Source organism: Anoplophora glabripennis, unplaced genomic scaffold, assembly GCF_000390285.2.
Source record: "Anoplophora glabripennis isolate ALB-LARVAE unplaced genomic scaffold, Agla_2.0 scaffold248, whole genome shotgun sequence".
Taxonomy (NCBI): domain Eukaryota; kingdom Metazoa; phylum Arthropoda; class Insecta; order Coleoptera; family Cerambycidae; genus Anoplophora; species Anoplophora glabripennis.
In genome coordinates, this window is record NW_019416351.1 from 268,594 (window position 1) to 291,121 (window position 22,528).

General features: G+C 33.8%; 1 protein-coding gene across 1 annotated transcript in view; it reads left to right on the top strand.

Annotated features, from left to right (window-relative positions):
• The window catches only part of LOC108908615 (polypeptide N-acetylgalactosaminyltransferase 2), a 64,813-nt gene that overhangs the window by 37,624 nt on the left and 4,661 nt on the right, over nt 1-22,528 (top strand). The window contains exons 2-5 of the mRNA XM_018712699.1: nt 6,678-6,946; nt 14,897-14,995; nt 20,117-20,184; nt 21,372-21,559. Of these exons, the coding sequence (XP_018568215.1) occupies nt 6,678-6,946; nt 14,897-14,995; nt 20,117-20,184; nt 21,372-21,559 (624 nt within the window). The remainder of the gene's footprint in view (nt 1-6,677; nt 6,947-14,896; nt 14,996-20,116; nt 20,185-21,371; nt 21,560-22,528) is intronic.

The window sequence follows — 22,528 nt, forward strand, 5'->3', positions numbered from 1 at the left end:
AATCGTACGACCTGAACAGCGGAGGCTAGCCTCGGTTGCCCTTCGTAAGGGTTCGGAACATGATGGGATTCTGCTTAAATTTAAACTGTGTAAGGTGTATCGGTTATCATTTTGTTGCGCGTAAAAAATAATAAATGTAACGTTAACTTACATTAGCCTTTTTCTGGGATTAAATATTGTTATCTACCTATTTGGCTGATGAAGTGGTTGAATAAGCAAAGTCAGTGTAAAAAAATTAGATGGCGACTTTAGTTTCCAATTCTGACTGTTAAAAATTATGTAAACAACATACATGTATACCATAGTCATTATTTGGTGTGCATTAATCACGTACAACCACGCACCACGTTGGTAATTGCAAAGACGTGGAACTTTGGAGTAAGTTAGACGATTGTGGTTCGCCTTTAGACATCTGTACTTAATTGATTGCCGGCCGTCGAGAAAGTTGAGATTGCGTGGGAGGGCGGAACTCATTTAGGGCCTTCTGCTAAGTCTTAGGTGATAACTGACATAAATTTAAATGGCCCCGAAGTTTGGAAGATTGATTGGAAGGGGCGCGAAGCAAAGGCCTAATATCGGTATTGATTAATGAAGGACGTCCATTTTGATACTGATTAAAAGAATAATAAAAAGTTCGTTGAGGAATATCGTTTAAGGATTCTAAATCTTTCCACCTAGCGAAAAAGTCTTGGCATTATGTTTTAGTGAATAAATAATGTGTATGCTAGGAAAGTATGAACTATATAATGCTTTAATTTGGCACAAGACGCTGCAACCCACGCAACGTCTAAACTTGCTGCAATGAAGTCGGTGGTCGCCTGGTAAATGACACCTCATGCATAATGCATTTTATAATACCTGCATTGCCTCGGGAAATGCCATGAAGTAGATGTCTCTCAATAATTCGTAATTGAAGGTTGCGATCCTACAATTAACATTAATGCGTGTTTTGAAATATTTAATCGATTCGATTCTGATGGCCGGTCAATAGGAGTTAGAGATATTCTTATAGAGAAAGAAAGATATGCGCTCTTGGCATCCTTTTCAGTTATTCATGAAACACTTAGAGACGGCGTCGTGACGTAAATTATGTAATAGGAGCCTTGGATATGGTGGGATTTACGTCATTATAAATTAAAAACCCATTTAGGTGGATTGTTGATAATGTTCTTTTCTAGAAATGAATAATTAAAATAAATTAATAATAAATTTCAGTTTTAGGATATTATAAGTAATGCAATATATTTTTTTTTGGATAAACTATAGAAAAATAGGTTTTATCAACACAGATTACATTTTTTTGACATGTTTTTAGAAAGTTGATAATGTTTGTATGTTTGCATACTTTGCTATGTAACTAAAATTAATTTATGTTTTAAAACAATTGTTTTTGCTGTTTTATAAAATAAAAACATTAAATTATTACTACTACTTTCTTTTAAACACGATGTTTAGTTTGTAAATCTCACTCAATGATCTAGTTTAGATGANAAATTTCAGTTTTAGGATATTATAAGTAATGCAATATATTTTTTTTTTGGATAAACTATAGAAAAATAGGTTTTATCAACACAGATTACATTTGTATGACTTTGCGACATGTTTTTAGAAAGTTGATAATGTTTGCATGTTTGCATACTTTGCTAATAATTGTAACTAAAATTAATTTATGTTTTAAAACAATTGTTTTTGCTGTTTTATAAAATGAAAGCATTACACTATTACTACTACTTTCTTTTAAACACTATGTTTTGTCATCACCCAATGATCTAGTTTAGATGAACTAGACTACTGTCACTTTACATATTCCAATGAAGTAAACAATTAGATCAAGTGGACAGGGTCGCACTTAGGAATTTAAGCATTAAATTAAAAAGTTATGAAACTAAAATATACGGTCTTTTAATTCTTTTTTCTTTTTCATTCACTTCAGTTAAATCGATGGTAGACATCTTAAATGAATGTAAAACAACAGTAGAATTAAGCCACGGATGATACGCACGAAATGAAAACTCATGATGAAGACCTATTTAGTATGAAAGCTAACGCGCGCCACATTTGAGGCCACACTAGTCAGTTTTCATTACGGAATTTGAGAAAATTAACTTGTGTTTTTAAAGATAAAGTTAGCCTATGTATGAATACACACACTGTGTAATTGTTCTCGAGGATTCCAAAGCAAAATCTGTGTCACCTAGCGTACATACCATGCATTAACTGATATGTAACTTTCTAACTGTAATACGGTTCGTCAAGTTTAATAGTTTTTATATAAAAGCGCTTAAGTTTAACATATCGACACATATTTGTTCGCATTAATTAAATTAAGCAAAATGCAGTCATCCTAGCCTATGCGCGCCAGCTTGGCGGTTAAGTCCGATTACGTACGGGACCCTTTAGGTTGGGGGAGAGGTCGTTGCATTCATAAATAAATCGCTCGGCAGCTTCCTGTTAAAACGTTTCTTAAGTGGAATAATCCGAGTTTTGATTTATTTGTTTGTAAGCCCCATTTTTTTCCGCCTTAATAGCCCACCATAATTAGTGTATCAGCGTTTCAGATTACTTAATTTTTTTGTCGGTTCCACCACTTCTTCGATTGTGTACGATCACTTAACACAGTTTTATTTAATTTCCGTTGAGTGATCTTTCACAAAGGGTTTAATTATTTGTACATAAAACTTAATCGAATCGCATCGAAACGGAAAAAAGTTGCGTTTATAAATAATTAATTGGTTATACAGAATATGCCTACAACGGTTCACAGAGGAGGCTGAAAAAGTTATTAAACCTTATAATTGTCAAAAATTACTACTTTCTCCGGGATAAAAAGATTGCTCAGAGTTGTAATTTTTAATAACATTACACTTGTGTTTGAAACAAACCAATCATTGTGCAAAAAATAATTGCATACAAAAGACGTCGCCACTTTATAGGTGACAATGACATCACTCATTTATCATCACATACCGTCTCGATTACCATCTGTTTCAATTTCAATGAAAAGGCGATGAAAGGAAGTAAAAGCGTTTTTTAATCTGTGTGAATTATATAACACGCTTTATGTGAAGCTATTTTCGCAACAAACAATAGCATCATTGTAAAATAATAACTCTAGTAACTGTTGTCTTTAGAACCAGTGTCATAATTTTAATGCAGTTAGTCAATCATAGATTCTGTTGGACTGAGATCTTGTAACCGAGCAGGCTAAAGCATATTTGTCTCATTCACGTGCCGATAATAAATTAATTAAAACCAGTTATAAAAATACTTCTTAATACACCTTCTGGTGGTCAAAGACCTTTTCGTGAAAGGCTGAAATTAATGAAATTAATAGCAGTTGCGGCGCTGGTAATAAATTCTGAATTAATGAACGATTCATTCAGTTCAGAGGCGGTGGAGTAAGTACAACCCCCAGAGAATACTCCAATTTCACCAACGCTGTGTCTCATATTTGCGGGTAATTGGCATTTGTCTGTTATTAATAAACCACTGCTTACTTTAATTTGTAAACAGTTCGCTCTAATAATAGCGAATTCAGTCATCTGAGCGTAACAGGACCCTGGATCTTGTTGAAACAGTGGCGTACTGAAATTAATGTTAATGATGGCTGTTTCAATGAGGCCCACTTAAAAACTTGATTAGGCACTCGCCGGTTAAGAATATTACATAGTTGTAACCATTAGGAAGAGCAGAATAGTTCTGTTAAGTGTGTAATAGGGTTAGATTCGGCTGAAAAGTCGATTAGTTAACGAAATATCCAACCTGAAATCTGTAGAAAAGTATTTTCTCTTCCTTCTTTGATCAAAAATGAAAAGAAAGTGGAAAACAATGAACCTGCATTTCTATAAAACGTGGTACTTTGCTAATTAATTTCATATATTAATTTGATCTGCGGATAAATCTTTACCAGCAAGGAACAGACAAAATTCTGTGTAACTTCGTTCAATTCAAATGTTTCTCATTGTACCCTATTATAAAATATAACACCCTACGATGATTTGCGGAATTTATATTAGATTTATATGCAAGGAACAAGAACGAATTTTTACCGGATCAGGTTTTTCTCCTATTTTGGTGTTTTGCTTTAATGGATTTGTTTTTATTCTGTACCGTTATGTCACGATGAAAGTGAAATTTGTTGCCCACCGTGACTCGAGTTCCACATAATTATCCGGAAGATGTTATTAGTATCATTTTATTTATATTAGCATTCGCGCCTTTATGGGTCATCTTTTTTATCTACTCGACCGCGAAGATTTCATTGTAGCGCTATTAAAAATTGTGACATAATTATAAAAAGTACGAAAATATGAATTATGCAAAGACAATAATATTGTGTAATAGATTTCGGCTTCTTATCTACAGGGTGTATCAGGTATAGGGCCTCACGTTGTCAACTTTAGTACCGGAAGAAAACTTACATTTTCACAACGAATAAAATACAGGTTCTTATCAGTTTTTACCGAAAATTATTTCAATAGTTTCATTTGTAGCATATTTTGTTGTTCCATTCAAAAGATCGGTAAATCTATTACGAATCCACAGTAATGTACTTTATTATATTAGACTTAGAGATGAATGATTTTTTTTAAGGAACGGGAGACATATTACAGAAGTCGTAACCTTATTTGTCCTTTTGCTCAAAAGACGAGGACGCTGTCGTCTCCCAGCATTAATCAATGAGAAACTAATTCGGCCCCGGTGACTTTTTTCCCTTGGAAAATGGCTCATTGCTCCGCTTTAATAAGTCTCGTCTCTTAATTGAAAAATTGTAAGTCGATGAGTCGCTTTATTAAATCTCTCAAACTCGAAACGATCCCTTCTTATTGAATATAGCTACGTCTGATGGGATAGTAATCCACTTTATATGAGTTTTTATATAAGAAACTTTTCCAATAAGTGCACTTTAATATCAGGTCCTTAGATTTCCCGTAGGTAGGCCTTTCGAGGGTTATTAAGTTGTGGATTATTTCAGATTTTAGTTTAAAAGGAAAAACTTAATGGATAAAAATTCAATTGAATTGAATTAAAATTCAAGTAGGAACCTAGCAGCTATTACTAACGCACAGCGTTTTCCCTTGTTTTGAAAATCTCAGGGAACCAATTTCAGCCCACGATGCCGGCATATCGGTTCACTTTCTCTTCCGCGAAGTAAACGAATTAGCCAATCGGGGTACAAGACTTAATACTCTATTACGGTACACTATATAACGCCCAAGAGGATGGTGTTAGAAGGCGTACTATTAAACTTAATGGTACCTATTTAGAACGACCATTAGCAAATAGAAACGTTAATATAAGACCACGACTGCAGCCGCGTTATGCAACAGTTATATCGTTCTTTTAAAAAAACACAAATGTTGCGGTGATATAATATATGAAGATTTCAATGTAATGACTACATTGAAAACAATTCTTGAAAACAACAACAAATGAGTGAGCCTCAGAATGCTTTTTACGTTCATGTCACGTTGGTATACTGTTGCCTTTCCGTTGGTGTATTGTAGACAAATGCAACATTTTTTTAGGCAAAATTACAATTTTTTCACATTCAATTTTTTCAGTGTACTAACATGAATATTCCTCGAATAATCCTCATACATACATTAACAGTTTCACAAGCATGTGTTACAGTGTAAACTTGTAGCTCATCCTATTTCGGAAACTGCAGTAATTAGTCAGAACTTTGCCAAAGGGCCCGTGATGTATCAAGTTTTAATACTACTTGGTAATTATGGTTTGCGCTTCGTGTAACAATATGTGTGGAGAGAGAGATGTGATTCGTTAGAGTTTAGCGGAATCGTATTAATAAATATCACAAACTGCAATATCGGGGGGTTATTTCATTTTAGATTCAACTGAATTCGCTGCAACGACATTAGCGAGATATTAAAAGTTATAAATTTGCGCCATTAAATTTTATGAGCGGAAATATTGGAGGATATAATTCGATGTGGATTTCTGTTGTTCGGGACAATGTTTATCTGATTGTGAGTAATATAACTGCTACAGACTGCGTATAATGTGTTGACTGAACACACACGGAGAAAACTGCTGTTGTACTATATTTAAACCGCTACTTCTATAAATTTGCTACAAACTTTTATGTGATTATCTTAATGTTATATCTACTTGTGGAACATTTAGTAAATTGTATCGATTTTATAGTAGGTACGAAGATAGTGTTGTGCTTAAATTTTAGTAATTATGAATCTCCTAAAACAGAAACTTAACTTTGGCTTAAAAGTATATCACTTAAAACAGGATATCGTTTCCTCTGTACTTAATATACCCAACTAAATGTTTCGTGTCTGTTTCCTTTTTTCAGTTTCAAATCTTAAATTTAATAGGTGAAAGACAACGTTTGTAACTTCCTTTTAATTTAAAATAAAAAAAAACTTAAGGTTTTAATAATTTTAAAGTATATCCGACAATTTTTTAATATATCCTGTTTCCTGACAAAAATAAAGTTTGTTCTGACTATTTTTCCCGTACAAATATCTGTTATCATATGTTGTTTTTTTTTCTTCATTAGCTTAAGTATAATAATATTCGTAATATTACTTTTATGCTGTAAAAGGGGGAAATATTTTTTTTTTTTACAAAACAACAACATTCTAGGAATAATTTTCCTTTGAAAAAATGTGTTTTTCCAACTTTCCTCTTATTGTCTCCAGACTGAAAACAAAGCACTGCGACTGAAGGACGGCATCACGGCGTCGCCGCTGGTGGAAGAGAGCGCCGCGGGTCCGGGCTTCCCCTTGGCCCTCCAGAGTTTCGAGACCACGGACGGGCGCCTCACGTGGAACTACTTCGACGAGGCCGGGTACATAGCCCGCGGTGGCCTGCGCCAAGGGGAGGACCCCTACATCCGGAACAGGTTCAACCAGGAGGCCAGCGACAGCCTGCCCAGCAACCGGGAGATTCCGGATACCAGGAACGCCATGTGAGTAGCGCTGTCTTGTTTTTTAGTAGGTCTCTAAATGAAATGTTTAAGACTTTTTGTCGCCTTATTAGAGCTAAAAAATTTAGAAAGACTAGAACGTGAGTATAGAATACTCTATATTTCTATATAGTCCAGTCACTGTAGGCGAAAATAAGGTAAAAGCTCCCAGTTTCTTCGGATAGCATGGATTTTCCTGAAAATTTGCGTACAAGCTCATCTGACCCCCCACTTCAAAAGTCTAGATGTGTGCTGTTTTTATTTGGGGGTGAAAATTACCCTTGTACGAAAAAAATGCGAAAATCGCAGATTTACTTATTTTAAAGATTCAATTCATGTTCAAATATGTTGGATAAAGTTCCTTTCGTGTTTTTTAATATTATTTATGAAATTTAATTACTTTTCAACCCCTAAAAATCCTTAAAAACTACCCTTCCATGGCCACAACAATAGGAAAAAAGTTTTTAACATTTTGAAATATTCTTTTGGTGCATTTACAATGTATTGCACATCTTTTGTTATTCATTAGAAAGTTTACGACTCATTACAAAGTTGCAACCCTTAAAAACCATCCCTTATAATAAAATAAACAAAAAAACATTATTGCCAGCTTGAGATGTTTTAATGGTATGCAAATGTTGAATTATAAACTTTTTATTGGTTTTCAAATGATCTTATGATATATTGCAACTTTTCAGCCACCCAAAAAACCCTTATGGAAGGCCTACCCCTCATAAAAATCCCTACCCCTTATAGAAAAATTTTCTAAAAATTATATACGAGTATGATGATATAATTATTTTTTTTTTTAATTTTATTGAATCTTAATATTTTTTTATTAAATTAATATCAAATAAAAAAAATTTTATATAAATTATAAATGGATACGTGTGTGTATGTATATTATTAAAATACTCAAATCATAATACATAATTTCCCAGCACCGAAAATTTTACCGAAAAAATTCGATTAATTTTTGTAATTTTGTAGTTCTGTGATTTGCAGTTTTTTTTGAGCCCTTCGTTTTTTAGATTTGTAAGTTAAAAAAGCTCAGGAAAGGCAGTCTCGGAGCTTAGTTTTGAGCTTCTAACTTTTTTTATAACTGTTAGTTTTTGAAATATGGCGATTTTTTTTAAAATTTAAAAATTTTATTCATAAGTAAATGAATTTTTTTTTTAAATTTACGCTTCTACTCGTTCAAATTCCCAGAATCTACTGTTAATACATAAATAAAATAATTTGCACAAGGAATACGTTTAATTTTTTTTCCGTCAAGTCATTAATTTTAATACCTTTTTTTTCTCAAAAATCAAGACAATAATTTTATTTTGATTGTAACTTCATTAGTTTTCATGGTAACGACTTCTACTACCACTCAATTTAAAGGTCTTTTCAAGAACTTTAATAAGTGTTATTTAAGTTTACCACGAAAATCCTTTAATTTTTCCGCTACAGGACGTTGAACGTTTCGATTATAGCTATCTTCGAAATTGACCAACTTCTGGGAGTCATAACTCGGGTTCTATACCATCTACAAAAATTAAAAAAGCAATCTCTTTGCTATTCATTTTTGCTTAAGATAATTTTTTTGATAAAACTTGTAGATCTTGAGATATTCGCGAGAAATTGCTCAAAAACATGCATTTTTTGGGCTAAAAACGAACATGTTTAGGCGCAAATAATTCAAAAAGTATTGACTACAAAAAATTCTTATAGGACATTTTTTTGCTTAGAATTCATCCCTCTATCGAATCATGAGGTTATTTTTAATAAAAAAAATCCCATCCTCCAGAAGGGGTGGCATCCACCCCTAGGGTAAAAGCACACATCGGCACTATATAACTTTTGTTTCTTGGGCTATTCCCTAGCTACAGTTCAAATTTCACGTCAATCCAGTAAATCCGAAAAAACTGGTAGCAAAAATGCTACAGTGACTGGACTATAAACACTCATTAAGAATTGGCAGGTACAATGACTTGAAGATCAAACTGAAATTACAGTCAACCTACAAAATCAGTGACTACCTACTAGCGCTTTGTTAAGTATTGTAATATGGGTTGCAAGATAACGTAGACATTTAAAAAATATTTTTTTGTACCCAAACCGCTCATTTAATCAAATTTCTATAAGAGGCCCAAAAACTTCCAAATGGTGTCGTATATCAAATAAAAAATAATTGTCATTATTGCCCGAAAGAGGAAAAAGTTATGAACGGTTTTTATCACCATACATCAATTTTGTAGGAGTTGGGAGTTTTAAAAAACACTATGTATAAAACCAAAATTTGTAGATTCAAAGCAAAAGTCCACACCTCTAAAACAATCAAAATCGATTAATACATATTCGAGTTATTTACAAAATTCAAAAAATTTCACGAACTGTGAAGCCATCTAGTGGCCAAACGAAGCGATTTCGGATATAGGTGAATTAGCCTAAATCTGCCTATTTTGAGTCCACTAATCTGCGGTCTTCCGTTGTACACGCTATTCTGGGACACCCTGTATATTAAACAGTAATAATTGATTATGATGACATCGTCAATTTATCAACACACAGTTTTGCTGGTATATCATAATTAAACGCTAATTAATTCCCATTAGAGCCAGGTAATTGTAATTAGGCAAATTAAGTCAATTAAGGCGCTTATCCTAATTATAAGATTATACGCGGTTAAAAAGATTGTACGCTAAAAATACACTTCCTTAGCAAACCCCTCAATTAACCTGGGCATTATTTTTTTTTATCAAACTATTAGACGCTGGGGATCGTTAACTCTGCCAGAGCAGGCACTGTTGTGTGGTCGGAATTCAGGCTAATTGTTCGCCTTTCTCCGCGAGGCGCCCACGAAGATTGCCTCGACGGACTTTTTGAGTCGCTTTGGGTACGAATAAAGCCTGGCTGGGGGCGGTATGCGCCTTTCCAATTATGAAGTTGCAACATAGACACACTGCGGCGTTATGGATGTAATCGCGGATCGGACTTGCGTAAGAATTGCAATTTGCCGAGACTTAGTTGAACGGCAGGTCGTTCGTTTAAAAATGGGGGTGTTAATTGCGGCATAGGGGTGAATAAACTCGTGGACGAATGAGTCTATTGAATTATTAAGGAATAGTGGTTGTCGCACGAAAATAATCGCGGGTTATGCATTGTTATAAATAATTTCTTTAAAAAAAAGTTGCGTAAAATTTTCAAGACGTGTTTCGACATTTTTCTGATTTCGGGCAAAAAAAAGAGGCGCAAAATATTGAATTTGGGCGATCACGTGATTGATTGAGCCAAACAAATCAGTGCAAATTCACACTTATTTGTGATTTACATCGAAATTGGATTAAAATATTTTCAAGTTTGTAACTTCATCGCTAGGGGGCGCAACTGCTATAGTGTTACAGAAAATTGTCGTTTTCTCGAAATTTCGCTTATATAACCTAAGTTGAAAATACACATTTTAAATACACTGTTAAACCCTTCACATGTTTTGTCTGGACTTTTTTTTTGTTATTGCCATAGCAACGCCAGTATGAAGGACGCCATCTTGAAATTTTTAAATTCTCATAACTTCTAAATGCCTTAATCGATTTCAAGAAATGACGGCTCATTTTAAAGAACTATTTATAAAATTTATTTTTATGATATGGGAATAAAAATATTATTTTCCTGCGCAATGGTAGACGACGCTAATCACAAAAGTTTTATAATTATCTTCGTTTTCTAAAAAAATTAAATGTAACGATATAGATTTTTTTCATGGCTTGATAGACCATTTATTAAAGAAAACAAATACACAAACCGGAGGTCGATATCTTTTTTCGTTTTCAAGTTATTGCTAAAACAGTGAAATTGTGCTAGAACATCCTCCTTTATTTAGTTCTCTAAAAAACAATGACATAGTTCAAGCCAAAATTAAATTGTAAAACTATACCAAGCTTGTCTTTAAAAAAAGTACTTGCTATATTTTAAAATTTTTTTGATAACTGCAATGTTTCACTATTTTGTTAATTTCAAATATCTGAGTATTTATATAGATTATTGTTTCTATAACGAAGCAGGCTATGCCCTATGAAAATAGACTGAAAAATTATGCCAAACGAAATGTGACAGCTCTTGCTACGTGCAAAATTAGTGTTACCTGTGGCGGAAAAGTACTTGTGAACCAGGAAAATGCCTTTTACGAATGTAGAAGCGTATGAAATGTTGAAAGAACAAGAAAGAAACACCAAAACTTCCACGAAAGGTTTTAATAACAATAAAAACAAAACAAACAAACAAAATAACAACTAACGGACTCGAACAACATTATTAATTAATTTATTGACACGCGACACGAGATTCACGGAATGTGCGATCCGTAGCAAAATTTGGAATGACTATCCATTATTAAATTAACCCGAGACTCTAAAACTAAGTCGACTGCTCAATGTGGAACCCAAGCGAAAACTGCCTTTTTTTCGAGATCTCTCCTAAATTCGACACCTCGCTTCGACACGCCAATTTCTTGGGTCCAGACGTTTCTGTTCTTATATTACTGGAGGGAACCCTGAAATATCGGGACGCTTTGGCATAACTATGCTATGTTAATAGTTATCTAATGGACTGAATTTACATTTATATAGATAATTCTGTGACTAACTGGACTTACAAGTAACCCTAGCCTTCCTCTAGTGACTCCGTGTAGCAATACGGGACGGATTAGTCAATCTCATTTAATCTATTCTTATAGCTTGGAAAATCCGCCTAAAAACCAGCTATTTGATCTATTATTATTTTTCTAACAACTTCTAACAACTTATTCTTGGAATTCCTACGTTCTTTGGAATGCATTTCACGCGTTATTTGAAATATCGATTTTTCTCTTTATACCAGATGCTCAACACATGGCCCCAAGAGTCTAAGTGAACTTGTTAGAAAATATTGCTAATCATACCAGGTCTAGCTTCCTGTATACACTCAATCGCACAACGCAAGCGATTATTAAAATGTCAGAGAGAAATGACGGCAAGCACTGATTTTTCCTCGCGGTAGTACGGATCTGTGATTAATATTTACAGAATCGGCTTCGGAAATCTCACTAACTTCAAATATACATATTTCTTCCATGTATTTATTTGTAATTTATTTGTGCATTGTTTCGACAACAATTGTAGCCTTTTAAAATTCTAAACCCACATTCGAAAACACCCTGTATTTGACATATTTAAACGTAATCTACATGTTCTTGTTCTGGAAGACTTTCCATGCTTCCGTAGAAAGTTATCTTCAAAACGACGGGCAGCAACATCGGGCGTTGTTAAGAAGAAAAAGTCATTTATCAGTTGCCATTAAACCTTGCAAATTTCGGTCGGCCTTATCTCAGCGAAATTTACAACGTCATGAATAACCGACCATAAAATTTTATGAAAAATAAAATCGAGCAAAAACTGCTTCGACTCGGTCGTAAATTGTTTACATTTTATTGACCTCATTACGGTCCCGAGCGTAGGGGGAGTTTCATAGGTAAATTTGAGATATAATGGACTATGCTGTGAGGAATATTTCAGTTGGTATCTTACAATAAAATGCCGGCGGAGGAGACGTATAACATCGCACTTTACGGGTTGTTCACTTCCGTTTTAAACGAAACTTAATTGCGCCACTTAAGCAAGTTCAAGGAGTATGAATAACGACAGTAAATTGTACTTAACAAGTCGTTTCTTCAATTAGTTGTCTCGTCGTGGACATGTTTTTACAGATGGTGGAAAATATTTAGATGTGCGACCTAGTAGATTAATGATATTTTTATTATTAGTAGTAGTCCAGGCACTGAAAGCGAAAATAGAGTAAAAAATTTTTTACGGATTGCATGGATTATCCTGAAAATTTGCATACAAGCTCATCTGACCCCCCACTTCAAAAGTTATATTGTTTAGATGTGTGCTTTTTTCTATTTGCTGGTGAAAACTACCTTTGTACAAACAAAATGCGAAAATCGCAGATTTACGTATTTTATAAATTCAATTCATGTTCAAATATGTTAGATAAAGTCCCTTTCATGTTTTTTAATATAATCCATGAAATTTAATTACTTTTCAACCCTCAAAAATCCTTAAAATCTAACCTTCCATGGCCAAAAATAGAAAAAAAAAGTTTTTAACAGTTTAAAATATTCTTTTGGTGCATTCACAATGTATTGCATTTCTTTTGTATTCATTAGAAAGCTTACGACTCATTACAAAGTTGCAACCCTTAAAAAACATCCCTTATAATAAAATAAAATATTATTGAAAGCTTGAGATGTTTTAATGATATGCATATGTTGAATTATAAGCTATTGATTGGTTTTCAAATGATCTATGATATATCGTAACTTTTCAGCAACCCAAAAAGCCCCTAGGGAAGACCTACCCCTCATAAAAAACCCTACCCCTTATAGAAAAGTTTCCTAAAAATTATATGTGAGCACGATGATATAATTATTTTTTTTAAATTTTATTGAATTTATTCTTAATATTTTTTTTATCAATTAAAAAAAATTATATACGTTATAAATAGATACGTATGTGTATGTATATTATTAAAATACTTATTCAAATCAGTTCACAAGTGCTCCAAAATACACAAAGATGATGGTAATTTACCCGCACCGAAAATTTTGCCGAAAAAATGCGATTAATTTTTTTACCATAACTTCTGTAATTTTACAGTTATTAATTTACTCAAAAAATCATTTTGTAGAGAATATAAAGCACTTTAAGTTATGTGATTTGCAGTTTTTTTGAGCCCTTCGTTTTTTAGATTTGTAAGCTAAAAGGACTTAGGAAAGGCAGTCTTGGAGCTTAGTTTTGAGCTTCTAACGGTTATAACAGTCAAATTTTGTCCTACAAAAATTTAAAAAAGCAAATTGTTCAGTAAGAACAAACCTACAATTTCTTATTCTATCATTTTTTTTATAACGTTTAGTTTTTGAAATACATATTTTGAAAAAAGGCGATTTTTTTAAAAATCTACTGTTAATACATAAATAAAATAAATTGCAGAAGGAATACGTTTAATTTTTTTCCGTCAAGTCATTAATTAATTTTAATACCGATTTTTTTTTCTCAAAAATTCAGACCTTCATTTTATTTTGATTGTAACTTCATTAGTTTTCATGCTAACGATTTCTACCACCACTCAATTTAAAGGTCTTTCTTTACAAGAACTTTAGTAGGTGTTATATAAGTTTTCGTCGAAAAACCTTTAATTTTTCCGCTACAGGACGTTGAAAGTTTCGATTATAGCCATCTTCGAAATTAACTTCAACTTGTGAGTCATAACTTGGGTTCTATACCATCTACAAAAATAAAAAAGCAATCTCTTTGCTATTTAATATTACCTTCATTTTTGCTTATGATAATTTTTTTGATAAAACTTGTAGTTTTTGAGACATTCGCGAAAAATGGCTCAAAAACATGCATTTTTTTGGGCTAAAAACGAACATGTTTAGGCGCAAATAACTCAAAAAGTATTGACTACAAAATTCTTATAGAACATTTAAAACATTTAAACATTTTAGAACAATTAAAATTGCATGAAATTTAGACGAATTCCCTGATATATCCTTGACGTTTCCAGTTCTTTGGAATCTCCTAACACTTCCAGGTTTTCCAAATTGGTAAAAGTCAGTGCTGAAACATATTAGCTTTGCTCCAGACTAATCCAAAACGGTTTCCAACGGTCCGACGCATGCGCATTGCGATATAATTGTTACTTAAGGTTCAAAGTTCATTGTTCCGAATCAAATGCGATTGCTTCCGACTGTTGGAAACCGTTCCTAATGCACTAGAACCAACAAAAAATTTGAATGTTTTCTACGCGAACGTATTATTAACGTTGCCGCTGCATTTTCTCCAGAAATTCCGAAACTTTCCCAAACGCGCTTATCTCCGAAACCCGACGCCCGCTCATTAAACCTGATAATATTAATAAAACTCGTTGCAGGTGCAGACGCAAGAACTGGGGACCGGAGCTTCCCGCCACCAGCGTCATCATCACTTTCCACAACGAGGCAAGGTCGACGCTGCTTAGGACCGTGGTTAGGTGAGAATTTATACGCGCTCGGATCGATACCGGCGTTATTATTACCGCCAAATATGCGGGAGGTGAGCAATTAGTCGCTTCGGCGACGAGGGGGAAGGCGACGCTCTGAATGTGGTCATTAGCAGTTTGATTTTCAGGCGGCTACCTCGTACGCGGTGGTAATCGGATAGTCTGTCGCCGTGTTAGGCAACTGTACTCGGATGAGCTCAATTAATGACATTTAATTTATAACTTGTTTTTTTATTTTCCGTAAGCGCCCGATGAAAAAAGGAGGTCGATAGCTTTAATGTTAACCATGAAAAATAATTTCTATTCTTTGGCGTTCGTAGGGCTTCTGTGGCGTCACACCACCCGACTGGATCGCCCCAATGGCTCAGGATACTAGTTTTTTCCTGTATGTTGGTATTTTGTCAAGCCGTTTGGTTAGTCGCTGTTAGGTCTTTGAATAAAATGGATAAATTTAGTTGTTTGGACATTAGGGTGGACCAAAAATATTCTTCATTATGCATAAAAAAAAATAATGCGAAAGGAAAAAGTTTTAGGTCTATATCTTAACCTCGCCAAATTTTGTCAATGTTTAAAGTGTCAGAATTTTTTTTTTTACTTACCTTTATAGGAAATTTAATTCTCTACAAAAAAGGTCGAATCTGTCGAATTAATGGTGACGTTTTTCACAATATCTTATGTTTTTTATAGATAAAAAGTGATTTTTTAAATATTTATTTTTTAGGAAATTCAATTCTCCTAAAAAAAAGGTCCTTAGGAGAAATCATGTCAAATTAATAGTTTTTGAGATAATGGCAATTTTAGTAGAAACATTGATATTTTTCACAATATTTATGTTTTTTATGGATAAATAGTGATTGTTTAAAGGTCTATTTTATAAGAAATTTAATTATCTACAAAAAAGGTCCTTAGGAGAAATCATGTCAAATTAATAGTTTCTGAGATAATGGCAATTTTAGTAGAAACATTGATATTTTTCACAATATTTATGTTTTTTGTGGATAAAAAGTGATTGTTTAAAGATCTATTTTATAAGAAATTAAATTTTTTACAATAAAGGTCCTTAGGAAAAATCATGTCAAATTAATAGTTTTTGAGAGAATGGTAATTTTAGTAGAAAAAATAAACCTTATTAGAATCATCAAGTTTCAATATACATGCGATAGTAAAATAAATAGAAATGAGGACTGTTTTTTGAGAATTTAAAAAAAAATATTTTACAATTTTCTTTTCTCCATCGAAAATATATATACAGTGTGTCCCACTTAAACATTACCCACCCATGTAAAATTGTTATTTATTGACCGATTTGTTTCAACTTTTTTTTTTGTTTGATAGATCTCAGAAAAAGGAGTAGAATGTATAATTTCGGTATTTTCTTGGGCTAAGTCATGGCCAACCGAGACGCGTTTTATAGGAAGAAAAAACGAGAAGTAATATTAGCGATTTTTTTTCGACAAAAACTGCAATGGATTCTTATTCAGGATTATGAAAACCCTACTATACCATTTTTTGTTGTGATAAAATACAGGGTGTTGCAGAAAATTAAACCTTAATTTTTGAAACCTACTGAAGATTTATTTACGAAGCACATGCGCGATTTTGACACTTTTAGGTTACGATATCTTGAAAACCAGAGCCAACTGAAAAGTTTGGTTCTCGGATTCAAATTCAGCGCACCAAAATCATTCGGAGTACATTCTGGTTTCTGGGTTTGAGGGTCGGCCAAATTTTGTCGTCATGTTTAATTTTTCGACGCTTTTAGTCGCTCAAGCCTAAATTTACGTGGGTTTGAAAATATTTTCAGTCCACTTTAATAGGCACTAAACTCCCTCGCTCAGAATTTACAGGCAGTGAAGTCGAAGTAATACCTGTAGGCAGCGGGTATATATTTGCTGCCTTCTGCTTTTATTTGCAATAAAATATCCTTTATGTCGTTTTTAGCCCAGGGGATGCTCATATAGGGATTTAAATTCTAAAAGAAAGTACGGTTTTCCAGTGGAGTGTGTAACAAAGGCAACAGTACTTTTTAAAGAACTCAGTTTCGTATGAAAAACTTTCAATTCCAGCTGAAGCTTCTATGAACAAATATCACGTTGAATTTGAATTTCTAAAAGTTCTCCGGGTGCATGCAGCAAACATATATTTGACTGTCTGAATATATTGCGTCACTGGCTGTTCCAAAACATGTCACTGACCCTAGAATTGCCCTTCGCAGTTGCAGAAGTACGAAATGTGACGCGCGTACGGGATTAATATCGATTCCATTAGCAAATTGTACTCGGTACGTTGACAGTTTTGAGTTTTATAGAAATTTCGCTGCAGCATAAAGAAGAATTAAATAAAACTCTATTTTTAGGGGTATACGGTGTTCCAGGCAATTTTTCACAAGAGATTACCTTTCTATTCTTCACACGTCTATTCATATTTATTTCGCTTTTTGCCCAGACAAACTGAATCCCTTAATATTTATTTATGTTTCTGATAAAACTACGCCGGGACACCGAGTCGGCGTAAAATATGACAAAAAGCCTTTGCGGATACGGTGCACGTTTTTATAAAATTTGTTCTCAGTGGTGTACGTCCAGAATAAATCCATAATATACAATTATTGTCCAGATTTAGCCTTATTGTATTGATCTATAGCGAAACTGTTGAGGATTATTCTTGATCATTTTTTAAATTGATAGGTTTTCCAGATATATCTAAGTATTTTTAAATATTTTTCGAGGTTTTCGAGATATTTCGACTTGTTTAGTGGTTTTTGAGGCAATTAGAAGTTTCTTGAAATTTTGGTGCTTTTTGGAGGATTGTAAAGCCAATTCGAGAAAGTTTTTATGGATTTTAAAACATTTTAAATATGTATGGAGAAATTATTGTGCATTCCAAGATTGTTTTCATGTGTTTACCTATTAGACCAGAGCGGATTTTTTAAAATTGTAAAACTGTTTAAAAATTTTTTAAAAATACCTATTTTATCTGAGTTTTTTACTTATATCTTGGAACCTTTGCATTTTGGAAGAATATTGAAGAGGAAAAAAGTTTTAGAATTGATTTTTGCACAATATACTGTAAGTTAAGAATGTTTAAATTTATTACCGATGTTGCAAAATAGAAATAATTGATGAAAACAAAGCAAAATAATCAAGTTTTTTGGATAATTTTTTTAAAATATTTTAATTTCTCCTAGGGCATTCTAATTTTGCTAAAAAAAACTTCAGAGTATAATAAAATAACACACCAAACTTCATTAAAATTGGTTAGATAGTTTTCGCAATAATTTTTTGAAAAAAATTTTTGAATTTTCAAAATGCTCAAATAAAGTTCTAGATACTTGAAAATTTTTTCACATAGAAAAGACCGCTCAACCTTTCAAATTTTTTAAAACATTGAAATCGGCTGATTAGGACGGCCCAGTAAATTTGAATTTGTAAAGTTAAGTTTTTTTATTTTTAAACGATTAGATTCGTCCTGGTCTATATTCGGTGTCTCGCTTAATCTGCTTTTATTCTGAATTATTTTTTGCACATTTTCCATACTTTTCACAATTTCCTTATAGAAAATGGGTCTTTGGAATCTAAAGGGAACCTAAATGCTAATTATGAGAAAAATTTCTAACCTCAAGATGACCTTCGGGAAACAAACTTCTTTTGATATTCCTGTATCACGGCGTATATCACCTTGAAACCTTGAAATAAAATTCCATAGATTTGCAAAAGGTATCGTGGTTCCAGAAGACTTTCTTTTGGTGGGAATATCTTTCGGAGTGAATTCTACTTCGGAAAAGGATTTGCGAAAGAAAAAGAACAAAATAGGTCTGGTTACGTGTCTGCGTATGAATTTCTCAACCCGGATTATTTTTTTCAATGATGTCTTTTAACAGAGTTCATTTGGAGGACAGGAAGCGAAGATCGATCGTTTAAACAACAAAACACGTTTAACAAATAAACAAATCAAATAAAATCTGACCTCCTTCGGCATTCCGGACTTCCGTATATCGTCTCTGCTTGTTAGAAACGAGATTTCCGATAGTATCTAGTACGGACTGTATCGAAAGAATCACGTGAAATCAGTGAAACTGAATCCAACAGCGTCGATGGGAGGTGATTGCGCCAGCGGTTGCCAATAAGCGACCAAACTGATTTATGGAATTGAATTTAATTCTCACCAAGATGCTACCAGGGGGTTTATCTTGGTTTATTCCAGTATTTCGCGGGATGAAATGATAATATCGGGCGTTGGACGTTATTTGCTCTTTATTGGCCCGAACCTGCGCGTTTTTTTCAACGCACGCCTCTGCGTCAGGGGTTCGGAGGTGAATAAAAGCCTCCTTGATTAATGGTACTTCTTATTGCGGCAAGTAAATTCAGTCTTTCATGGCGGTTTAATTCCCCGCAATAAAAATGGCCGCAGTGCTAATGAAAGCCATTAAAAGGGGTCACGTTAAGAAAACCTTATTTGCTCGTAAAGATGTGGGTCAGCTCACTGCAAAAAATTCAAAAGTTAGCTGCGTCTACAAGGGAGAACCTTGCCAGATGTTCTCGATCTAGTCAGTGTTGCGTTGCGTATTTTTCTTCGCTAGGCGTACCAGCTGGTAATAAGTGAGGTTATGTTATTTACTTTTGTTTGTTAGATTTTAATGCCGCATTTTTTATCGATCTCTACCGTTTTCCTAACGCGCTGCTTTCCATCCGAGTTTCTTAAAAGGATATAAAAAGAAAATTTACTCGCGCGCCAACACATTTCTCCCCGACTAGGGTTAAAATTGTAAAAGCACTGAATTTAAAATGAGCGGGACCCAGAAGCGTGAAGTGGAAGGCAATAAAGCTTTAACTGCTCTGTATCGAATGCTGGAGAAATAATGGAGTGTGTATAAAAGCTCATTTAAATGTGACGAATGGGGAGAAAGGAGTTCAAAATCAATCGATAACCGAGCAAACCGCGTTGCGAGTGCTCCGGAAGGTACGTTACATTGTCTAATGACAATAGATACAGGGAATTCTTGTTTAATTCCGAAACGGCAAATGCTAAAGTAACATAACCTCACTTTAACTTACCCATTCCAAAATTAACAATTTTTGCGGTAATTACAGTCTTGTTTGTATTTTTTTTCAGCGTTTTAAATCGAAGTCCTGAGCACCTTATTAAAGAAATCATTCTAGTCGATGACTACAGTGATAACCGTAAGTATTATTTTTATTTAAAAAATCAGTAGAATATATTCGCGCTTCCTGAGTTTGTTAGGTATTTTTCTAAATCGCCAGAAAAACCTTTTTTATATTTTCTTTAAATGCAGTCGTCAGATTATTCCCAAATATAATGATTACTTTATTTAAATCCAAATTCCTTCGTGCAATTTTTTTATTACATTGAAGTCCCTGTATTATCAAATTCATTCGATACAGATTACGAAGATAAGATCTCCTCGCCAGCCTTTTCTTAAAGTGGCGCAGAAGTGGGAACGGAATAAGAATAATATTAATAAAATTAACATCTAAAAGGCTTTCTGGAAGGACGCCTTTTTTAAATCCTTTTGAGGAGAAAGCTTTTTATCGCAAATTTCAAGTATTCTCTTGGAAATCTAGGGTGCTTAGAGAGACTTATTTAATTTGTTGCAACGTTTTGGGGAAATAACAATTTTAATCAACTTAAAGTGTGTACGGATTTTACTTCAAGGGCAAAATATTTAGGATTTAATTTGTGGAAGAACATTATCACTTATCAGGAACTTGTGACTTTACATTACTGCCATAGAGCATAATACTACATGGAAGAAGCACGCTTACGGTGATAGTGTAGACCGGTGAAAGAGAGAAATAGTTTGGGTACTATCTTTCTCTCTCGCGCAGGCACGAGATTGGCCACTGTAATCATGTATTACAAATACATGAATTGTAGACAGCCTACAGTGCATGTAAAAGGAGATAGTGCCGGTAAACGGTGGCGAAACAGTAGTTCTGCATTTGGAGACATTTACTGCTTCTCCAGCGGCTTCTGTACATGAAGTATATGCTCTAAGCTCTAAGGGGAAAACAAACAAGAACAGTTTAGGAGTAAAATGTTCCAGCTTATTGGGACCCAAAAAGCCAATTTCAAGTGTTCCCAAAGTATATTTTTATATATATTTTTAATTGGAAAGCAACTAATAGCCGTATTCTATTTACTTGAGATCTCGGTTAATTAACCAATCATCTTTCAAAGTAGCTGAAATCTCAGGTAAATAAAACGCGGTTAAATGACAATTATTACGTCAGGTGATTGGCAACACTGCTACCAACTAAACCAAAAATAACTATCCTCCCAAAACGTGGGATATTTAAATTCAATCGCCGCAGTTGAGTGTGAATTATTTTCTTCTTGCTAATTCCAGCGGCCGACGGGGAAGAACTGGCGAAGATCCAGAAAGTCCGCGTGTTGCGTAACGAGAAACGGGAGGGCCTGATGAGGTCCCGAGTGCGGGGAGCGGACGCTGCGAAGGCCTCCGTCCTGACTTTCCTCGACAGCCACTGCGAGTGCAACGCCAACTGGCTGGAGCCGTTGCTCGAAAGAGTCGCCGAGGTAAGTGTTAATTAACCTAGCGAGATAAAAGTATTTTTCCGATTCCACGAGTTCCGTTTTCCTCCCTGTTCCTTCGTTAAGGTCACACGGGGTCGTCTAGTGAATTGAAAGGACCGGAAAGTGTCCTTGATGGTAAATAGACTTTATCATTCTCTGTGCCCTTTATTAGTTGGCTGTATATTTCATTTTTGTGAAGGCGACGTTCTTCGGATGCTGGGAGTAATATTTATTCTTTGTATTTTTATTTTTCGTTTATTCTTTTATGTGGTTTTTAAAGAAGTACTCATCAGATGTAAGTCTAGGACGAATGGGTACATTTTGAGGCGGTTTTATTCATATTTTAGAACTGGTTACTGTTCCCCAATACTTTCGTAATAAAGTGTCTGTGTCACGAAATGCAAATGTAAGACTATTTATAGGATATTTGGAAATGTAAAACGAAATATAAAATTTAGATTTTGTGTCGAAACTTTGTTTTAAACTGTATAATAACAACCCAGAAATATTAAATAACTCTAAAACTTTTTAATGGGTAATTAAATGGATTCTGGCCTTAGCGGTAAAAGACTTTCAAATTATTTCTTTAATTAATGAAACGTATTTCAATTTATAAAACAACTAATGCAAGTTCTCTACGATGTTTTCAATTGCATAATCTAAACTTTATCTCATACTAGAACTCTTCAAAGTAAGAAAAAAAGTTCTTAGAAAGCTCCGAAAGTGTCAAGTTTTATAGATAAAAAGTTGAAATTCTCGAAAACCTATTTTCTAATATATACTAAAATTTCCTAAATTTTTTCGTGATTTTTGGCAGACTGTATGTAGGTGAAAAATGGTTGTATCGAGAATTAAAAAAAAAAACATTTTGAAGCTCTAGGGTTCTAGTTTTTAGATCTTTCGGTCGAAATTTTTGAAGAGCTACAGTTATCATGCAATTCTAAATAGCGCGACAAAAAAATTTCGAGTCCA